Source organism: Sinocyclocheilus anshuiensis, unplaced genomic scaffold (genome assembly GCF_001515605.1).
Source record: "Sinocyclocheilus anshuiensis isolate Anshui unplaced genomic scaffold, SAMN03320099.WGS_v1.1 scaffold267, whole genome shotgun sequence".
Classification (NCBI taxonomy): Eukaryota; Metazoa; Chordata; class Actinopteri; order Cypriniformes; family Cyprinidae; genus Sinocyclocheilus; species Sinocyclocheilus anshuiensis.
The window spans coordinates 189,742-198,894 of record NW_015552637.1 but is presented as its reverse complement, the minus strand read 5'-3'; the positions used below and the strand labels follow the sequence as shown (position 1 = coordinate 198,894).

Genomic DNA, 9,153 nt, shown 5'->3' with positions numbered 1-9,153 from the left:
CTGCAGTTTTTCGGGCAAGTGTGTTTGCATAGAGGTTTTCAAGAGCCAGTGTGAATAAATATAGATTTAAATTCAAAGAGACAGGATAGTCTGTGCATGATCTGATGTTTTATTTGGACCCAGAGATGGCGCTAAACATTCCATGCAGTGTATGTTACATTCAAACTCTAAGCCGGAGGGCGCTCTCGTGCAGAAAGTCGTATGAGGAAATTCCTAATATGGACAAAAGCGTCCAGCTATCGCTGTTTGAAAACAGTTGTTTTTAGAAAAACAGAAACGTTTGGAAACATGAAGACATTAAACATACGATTGCGACAATATGGTTTATTTGTGTTTGTCAAGTCATCTCCAGGTAATAAATAAAGTATATGAACAATGCAGTGCTAACTGACATAGCATGCATTACAGTATTGGAACTATTCTGCCTTATTATGTGATAAAAAAGTGTTTGTAGTATATAAACAAATCATTATGATTGATTATTGTCCAGCAGTTATCTGATTTCCAAGCCAATTAAAAACTAGAAATGAGAGAAAAATGAAAGTTGCCTATACACGACCAGTCAAAAGTTTTTGAACAATAAGATTGTTAATGTTTTTTAAAGAAGTCTCTTCTGTTCACCAAGCCTGCATTGATTTGATCCATATATATATATATATATATATATATATAACATTTCTGTCCCCCTCACTTCTGAAATGATGGCTACGTTCACAGTCGAGTTTTTCTAAGGACCCCCTTAAACTTAAGTGTACTTTTTTTATAGAGGTCTTTTACTATGATGATATACAAATAATGGAGTGAAGTTTTCCTACAGCAGTGCACAGGTGTCATATGTGGACACAATTAACTGCTCAACTTGTTCTTTGTAAGAAAAGATATGAGAAAGTAGTGTTTGTGATTTTCCAGCCACTAGAGAGCGCCATGTATCCTTTTCTGTTTTTCTTCATAACATGTTGCTTTCCAAGTCAATTTGTTATTTCTTCTCTTCTTGACTGCTGTTTTTTGATTGTAGAGATAAAACAAAAAAATGAAACTTAGGTGATGATGGTTCTTCTAAAAGGGTTAGAATTTCAAAATTGGAACACCAAACATATACTTGATTGCTCCGTTTCCAAAGTGAATCCCAAATGATGATTTAAAAGAAAATTATTAATAAATTATATTAATGAAGATGAAAAAAAAAAAGCAATGACCAGATTAATTTTTGGCATGAACTTCACTACAGTATGTTTTAATGAAATAGTAGGCTAAAAATAGTCAAGACAAAAATAGAGTCTGTTTTAATAAGTGACAGAAAAAATATTAAACCGTCTAAGATCTGTTACTTTAATCTATAATATTACATTCTAAATTAATTGTGCTTTTAGTTTCACCAGCCAATTTATAAAATAGTACTGACAATAATCTCTTGAACTAATAATCATTAAAAATGAATAGGTCATATTAAAAATACATTATTTGTGACCTGTACTAAGCTTCTAGATTATATTTACATGAAACATTTATATGTGCAGTCTTAATAGAACACAAAACGTAACAATAACTTTTATAATTTGTATCCACTTTATTCTATAAACTTTAACATACAACATACAACTCCATATCATAAAAAAAAGAATTTTTAAGCAAATCCATTTAATGATGTATATTTTTATCAACAGGAAAATATTTTATGAGGTAGTTTTTTTGTATTTCTATAAGAATGACAACATTGAAAAAATTATTTCAAAAATAATTTGAAAGCGTTTTATTCGCCTATATAGACTGAGAACTATCTCATTTCTTTGGTGGAAAACCTGTAGGCGTGCCTGACAAACGTTGATCTCCGAGCATAACATCCAAACACGGTCCTTCTCCACTTCCACAGTGTTCACCAACAAGCAACCATAATGAAGCATGCACAATTTTAACAGAAAAAAAGCAATTTTTCTCTTGGTCTTACTGTTTTCATGGTGTAAAAATGCAGTTTTCAAAAGATAATGTTGATGATGTTGAAACCTTTGTGCATGCATCTGTCACTCTTTGCACCTTGACTAACTTATCAAGTAGGTTGCCATTTCCTGTGCGTCAGCCGATGGTCCTCTTCAGCACAAGCTCTGTGGACTCTCCATGTCCTGTGCACAAAGCTTCATTTGACTTCTACTGAGCACTACTCCATGTACTCTGGTTACCATCACACATACACTTCAGGCATTGTCTTGCAAATCAAATGATTGGGGACGATCACGTTTTTCCCTTGATGTTGCATTTTCAGCAAAGAGTCTTTTAAAAGCTTCTTGTTGCTTTGAAATACATTCCTTAAACAAACCTGTGGTAAACATAACTCTGGTCAATAACTTTAAAATACATGCATAACATCTTGACTCAAAGTATTTAAATAATATCTTGACTAAGTATTTAAGTACTTACATAGCTTATGCAGAACATCAGGAATGCAATAATGAGTACTGGGATAGCCAGAACTCCATAAATTGTATCACTTATATTAAATACCATTTTCTCATCTGTACCATACTCTAAAAATGAGAAAGAAAGAAAACAAAAACACACATGAAGATCAGATTGTTAGTTTGTGAGCTATTGCTCACAGTTGAACTATACAGTAGCATTAAAAGTATTTGGAAGCCACACTTAAAACTGTATGGATATTATTGCATTGAGATGAAATACTACACCTTTGGTTAATGTAGCCTACTAGATCACCCTAGTAAACTTTATTTTGATTCTAAAATCTCCAAAAACGTCTAAAACATTAGTATATTTTAAGTGTGGCTTAAGTATGTGTTCAAATACTTGTTGTGGCCGTTATAAATCCCCATAGGCCCTACTTACCATCGACTTTCAGAACGATTTCACCTTCTTGGTTCTGATGGCCAAGGGGAGCCGACAGAAAGCATTTGTATATCCCACTGTCCTCTGCAGTTACATTAGACAGAAGAAGGCTCATTGAGCTCTCAAGTAGCTCGAACTCTCGGTCGACAGCTTTATATTTTTGCACTGTGCCATTGTTTTCAGTTAGTCTCTTCCTTACAAGTCCAGATAACAGCTGAGAAGGCTCTTCAGAAACCTGCAGAACAGAGGTTTAGCTTAAAGTTTAATGACATATTCATTTGAAACAATACATTTCTCAAAAACATACAGGGGCAGATTTCAACATCTAGTACAAAACATGAACATGTGAGTCAAAAAAACTCAAGGTTCTAGAAAAAACAAACAAAAAAAAAAAAAAACGAATTTTGAACTTTACCTTGTACCATATGACGGAACGGTACTGGACGTCGGGCTTTAATGTCGCCGCACAACTCAAGACTGCGTCCTCACCACTGAAGAAGCGAATCTCCCGCCGCACTCCCTCCGCCACAGCTGTGAATAAAACACCTCATGTCAACCTGGATCAACAGAGTCTGCGTGAAAATGCTCCCAGAGATACAGGTGGAGTCTTACCTAAAATTACAAGACAAGCGACTAATTCCGAGAAGTAATGCATGGTTCTGACTGTAGCTTGCTGTCGACTCTTTGCCTTTTATACACTTCACTGTTTTGAGGAAGTGGGGGATTCCCTAGCACGTGCGGTCGTGAACCCGGAACCGCAATGGAAACGTTCATTTATGCATTCACAGCCACTTCATCAGACTAGCCCGCGCGATGTGCTGGATAAGAGAAGTTTTTGTTCGTTTCATATTGCTATCAGTCTTTGTTGCACATGGTAAGATATTTCATGCTAATATCCGATTCGCTCACTTTACATATTACATACTGTAGCTATGAGGCTTGATGCTGTTCAATATGAATGACGCAGCAGCAAGTTTATTCTCTCATCATGTCTCTAGCAGTCTAGTAAGCACGAGCGCTTGTGGTTATGCTGGTTTTTCACATGCACGTTTTGCTATCTGTGTGTTTTTGTTATTTGTTAGTTTCTGTAAGTTTAGCTTTTTCTAGATTTTAATTCTGTCTCTGTTGTGTTTCCCATTACGGCAGTTCTCAACTGGTTTTTAATTTTAACATGGCATCTTAATGTTGTTAAAAGTTATATATACATACAGTTCATTTAAAAAGATGTTTGGTAGAGAAAGTAAATGACACTTGAAAAAAACTCCCTTTGGTATCTTGGGATTCCCCCATTACGTAATTGTCGCCGAGCACGTTTTTACGCGGTAGTTTTAATCTGATGCCTTGCCCTCGTCTCAAATAAATAAACGTTACACTTTCCACCACATGTTACTGCATAGACTTCCATTGATTTTATGTCAGGTTCATATTTTTAACTAGTGAGGACCAGTTGTCAAAGTATTTCACAATGTAATTTAGGACGTTTGGTCCTCACAAGCAAAGTCAAAACACACATACACACAACACACACACCTGGATACTCTGACATGCAGAAAAAATTAATAACAAAAGTTTATGACTTTTCTTATATGTTGCACTTGTATATGATTCTAAATATATAGTAATGACAATTCTGAGTGACAGACACATCTTATACCTCTCTTCCCTCAGTGTTCACTACAGTCACAGAGACGACACAAAACTACACCTGTGCGGAAGAATTGCACCATGTACAATCTGAATATGCAATGAAGAGCCCAGGCTGTGATCAGTATTGGTCTGCACAGGATCATGTGAGTAGATTGAAGAATTGAAGTTCAGTGATAGATTCTATCTAAGCTGCAGCTCACTGACTTTAAAGGGTTAGTTCACCCAAAAATGAAAATTAGCCCATAAATTACTCACCCTCAAGTCATCCTAGGTGTATATGACTTTCTTCTTTCAGATGAATCCAGTCGGAGTTATATTAAAAATTGTCTTTGATCTTTCAAGCTGTTTAATGGCACTCAGCGGGTGTTGCATGCATCAGTCCAAAAGCACTTAATTAAAATGCGCCCATCCATAAAAAAAAAAAAAACGAATCGATGCGTTTTTGTAAGTAATTTATGGGCTAATTTTCATTTTTGGGTGAACTAACCCTTTAATGCTTTTTCATCCTTCAGTCTATTGCAACATTTCTGCAATCCACCCCAGAGTGTCATAGTCCATGCAAAGAGGTGTTCGCTGGGGGAATCGTTCTGACTGACTGCGTCAATATCACCCTGGCTGTAATATGCACTAGAGTAAGTCGTTTTCTCTGCACCACAGGTCCTTTATGACTTAGAGCATTTGAATTGACCATTAACCAGCATTTGTATCTATTTTAAAGGACTATTTGACTGAATACCGTGTACATTTTTATGGTAAGTTTATTTTCTACCAGTGATATATTGTTTATTGTTGGGCAGCCAGTTCGTTTTCAAACATTTTCTTTTGTTTTAGGCGAAAGAGTCCCTCAATCACTGATCAACCCTGTGAACAGAGGTCACACTGGTAATATAAAACAAACACTGTGTGTGTGTGTGTGTGTGTGTGTGTGTGTGTGTGTGTGTAAAATATATAATATTCTTCAGAACAGAAATTAGTTTCATTTCAGAGGATTTTTCTATTTTATTTTTTAGGTGTTTTTCTGCTCATTACCTTGGTGGTCATAGCCATTGTGGTGTGTCTGCTGTGTGTTGCATATGCATACAAAAACAACAGAAGCAACGTTCAAGCCACTTACAGTGATATGGGATAAAGAGAGTGTTCAACAGATTCTTTTTAATTCTGTAGGATTTTTTTTTTTCTAGAAATAGCTTTATTATGGCAGGGCTCCATTTTATTAGTTTAGAGCATAGGAATAGTACATCTTATATATTGTACGGTTAGAAATAGTATAGGATAGCATAGGAATAGTAAGTGTACAGTACATGGAGACACATGAAAACATGGGGTTTGATGTCTCCCATCCTCCGAATAGTACGTCTTATATACTGTACGGTTAGAAATAGTATAGGATAGCATAGGAATAGTAAGTGTGCATGGAGACAAATGAAAACATGGGGTTTGATGTCATTTACATTTATTCATTTAGCAGACCCTTTTATCGAAAGCGACTTATAATTGAGGAATACATCAAGCGATTCATCATAAAGAGGCAAATAAACGAAGCGCTCGAAATACAAGTTTCAGGCATTGTTCTGGTTAGTACAAGCTAGACGGGGGATTAAGGAAAGAGAAAGCAAAGTTTTTTTTATTATTATTATTTTAGGATGAGGTCAAATGGTGATGAAAGAGATGAGTTTTTAGCTGTCGCTTAAAAATTCTCAGGGATTCAGCATTCCGGATGGAGGTGGGAAGATAATTCCACCAGCCAGGAATGGTGAATGAAAATGTTCTGGAAAGTGGTTTTGTGCCCCTCTGTGATGGTACCACGAGACATCGCTCACTCGTAGGTCTCAGACTTGTAGAGGGGATGTTCCCCATCCTCTGACCCTTTTTTGCATGGTGCAATTATATATGATTTCGCACTTTTTATAAATACTTTTGAATCTACCTCTGATGAATGAATGTGTTAGTAATATTGTAAGGTCTTTGACTATAGGTTCAATGGACTGATATATAAAGCATATAAAAATCTATTCAAATTAAAGTATTATTTGTGCAAAAGGATGCAAATATTTTTTATGTGGTTTTTTATGTATCCCTTTTTTTTCCATTTTGAAAATGAGCTTGTGCAATATTTCATTAAAATAAATTCTAATTGTTTTTGATATATACTGAAAATACATTGAAATGTTTTTATTTGTGGCTGCGTTCAAATACTCTGAGGTCACTGTATAAAAAAGGCCGTAAGAGTCAACTCACACTGCCAAGATCTATGTACCAATACTACTTTAATTTGTTTTTTAAACTCTTCCTTTTCTTGTACACTATAAATGATTACATGTTTATTGACATTGACATAAATATTTCCCTGTCATTAACAAATTAGTTTTGTCCTTCATAATTTATTCACAAAAAAAAAAAAAAGGATTTTACAGTTATTCAAAAAGGTATGATAATGGCCTGAACAATGATCATAAAATTTTGTGGTTACACTATATTCATGCCACACAATCAAACACGGCTTAACATGTTTACAAAAAAAAAGATCTTTAATTCAGCTTGACGAATCAAGACAATAAAACATGATATTTCAGGACACAGAAGATGTAAATTTAAGATGCTTTACAAAATTATTTACATGTCTGTACTGTATTTATAATGAAACTAAAACATTGTTGATGAATGAAACCAAAAGTGCTGGTAGTTTTCATTTGTATAGTTTCATTTTTGGACTTCAAATTGGTAAACAAATCTGTAGATATTTGATCTCCAGCTCTTGACTCCAGTCTGTATGTGATGTCTTCCATCTGACAGCACTATTTTCATGGTCTCTGCTGGAGATGATCTCCTGTCGTGGGTCACTCACATTCGTCCCTGTTGTCAGGCTTGGCTGAGAGGGCCTTTGACCAATCCCATCTCTTTGCGCACTACAGGTGCATGAATGCTGCAGTCTCGTGCCTCGCACACGCCAGGTATTCCTGCATCGCCAACCATGCCAGGCTGACCCACAGGCCCGGGAAAACCACGGGGTCCTCGTGACCCATCAGTTCCATCTTTTGGTTCTGCTGGATGGCCTGGCAGTCCTGTTTGGAGAAATAAACCAGATTTAACTACATCTAATCCACAGTTATTGAAATAGCAGACAGAAAAAGATCCTACCTCTGAGGCCTTGGTGACCATCATGCCCTGGAAGACCTTTTCCAGTATCACCACTCTGTCCTTTCTGACCTTTAGCGCCTTTAGAAAAACACAGAGAGCTCATTTGTATGTAGAAACTCTTTGTTTTTCTTTTTTGTTGTTGTTAAAGGGAAAGTCTAACCAAAAATGAAAATTCTGTCATTTACTCGCACGTTTCAAACCAGTATGCACAAAATAAGACATTTTGAAAAATGTTGGTAACCAAACAGTTTTGGGTCCCATTGACTTCCATAGTATTTGTTGTCCATATTATGGAAGTCAATGGGATCTGAAACTCTTCGGTTACCAACATATTCTTCAAAATATCAAACAAGTCACACAGGTTTAGAATGACATCAGGGGAAGAAAATGATGACTACATTTTCAGTTTCAGGTCTTATGGGCAAAAATAATATTTCAATGGGACCTGAAACAGTTTGGTTATATTTTTAAAAATATCTTCTTTTTTTTCCACAAAATAAATACACAGGTTTGAAACAACATAACGAAAAGTTAATGATGATGAGAATTTTCATGTTTGGGTGAAACAGTTTGGGGTTCCATTGACTTCCATTGTTTGTTTGTTTGTTCATACTAATGAAGTCAAAGGGACCCTAAACTCTTTGTTTAACAACATTCTTCAAAATATCATTCTTTTTTTGTGTCTGTGTTCACAGAAGAAACCAAGTCATACTTGGTAGAGATGACAGTAAATAATGACAGAATTTAAATTTTTGGATGGATTATACCATTAAATTAAAATGTTATTTTTAATAGTAACGTCAGCGCAGTACCTCTGTCCCCTGTAGCTCCTTTCTGGCCCTCTACACCTTTCATTCCTTGAAGGCCTCTTTCTCCTTTAGCACCTACCTTTCCTGCTTTACCCTGAATGAAATTCAGTGTGTTATTATTTATTTATTTTTTAAAGTAAGAGTGTTTTTATATGCCAGTTTTGTGGTGACTCGTATATCAGCTCACAGGTTTGCCTGGACTTCCAGAGGGTCCTGTGACTCCTGGGGGCCCGATGAGCGTGCGGTTGTTGATCGGACAGCCCTGTACGCATTTGGCACGTATAGATGAAGCATACTGGGAGATGTGAGCGGTGACCACACCTTGACACAGCTGCAATATCTGCTCATCCGTCAGTCCTGGACCCTGCACAGAGTGAGATGAACTAATATATTTTACAACAGAAATCGATATTTGTATTCAAGCATAAACCACATTCATAAACTCAAAATTAATTTCTTGCTCATAATAAACATGATGATACGCACAGGTTCACCTGGTTCTCCTTTTGGCCCACTCTGTCCTTTCACTCCCTGGTCTCCTATAGGGCCTTTGTCACCTCTGGGACCTGGAAGACCTGGAGGTCCAATAGGACCAGGAAGCCCATCACGACCGAAACGACCCTTCACCCCACGCTACATCACATAAGAAAAAAATCTCAGTTACTTAAAGTGATGAACAACAGTTACAGAAATAAAACAGATATATTTATATTATTTACATTAT

The 9,153-nt window shown here is 36.1% G+C and overlaps 3 protein-coding genes across 3 annotated transcripts in view; 1 reads left to right on the top strand and 2 right to left on the bottom strand.

The window, feature by feature from the left end:
- Positions 1-1,685: 1,685 nt before the first annotated feature.
- Positions 1,686-3,703, bottom strand: LOC107666866 (CD83 antigen-like). The gene is made up of 5 exons (XM_016458368.1): positions 3,448-3,703; positions 3,251-3,366; positions 2,836-3,070; positions 2,413-2,519; positions 1,686-2,311 (listed from the first exon to the last, which is right to left on the bottom strand). The coding sequence occupies exons 1-5, from the start codon at positions 3,488-3,490 to the stop codon at positions 2,177-2,179; spliced, it is 636 nt and encodes a 211-aa protein (XP_016313854.1). The 5' UTR covers positions 3,491-3,703; the 3' UTR covers positions 1,686-2,176.
- Positions 3,261-6,342, top strand: LOC107666724 (uncharacterized). Its single transcript, XM_016458157.1, has 6 exons — positions 3,261-3,435; positions 4,504-4,625; positions 4,995-5,114; positions 5,201-5,234; positions 5,314-5,364; positions 5,493-6,342. The coding sequence occupies exons 1-6, from the start codon at positions 3,261-3,263 to the stop codon at positions 5,609-5,611; spliced, it is 621 nt and encodes a 206-aa protein (XP_016313643.1). The 3' UTR covers positions 5,612-6,342.
- A 539-nt stretch (positions 6,343-6,881) lies between these two features.
- Positions 6,882-9,153, bottom strand: part of LOC107666867 (collagen alpha-1(II) chain) — a 13,116-nt gene continuing 10,844 nt past the window's right edge. Inside the window, exons 21-25 of the mRNA XM_016458369.1 lie at positions 8,916-9,062; positions 8,617-8,793; positions 8,433-8,523; positions 7,621-7,698; positions 6,882-7,544 (exon numbers count right to left, since the gene is read on the bottom strand). Of these exons, the coding sequence (XP_016313855.1) occupies positions 7,342-7,544; positions 7,621-7,698; positions 8,433-8,523; positions 8,617-8,793; positions 8,916-9,062 (696 nt within the window). The 3' untranslated portion in view covers positions 6,882-7,341. The remainder of the gene's footprint in view (positions 7,545-7,620; positions 7,699-8,432; positions 8,524-8,616; positions 8,794-8,915; positions 9,063-9,153) is intronic.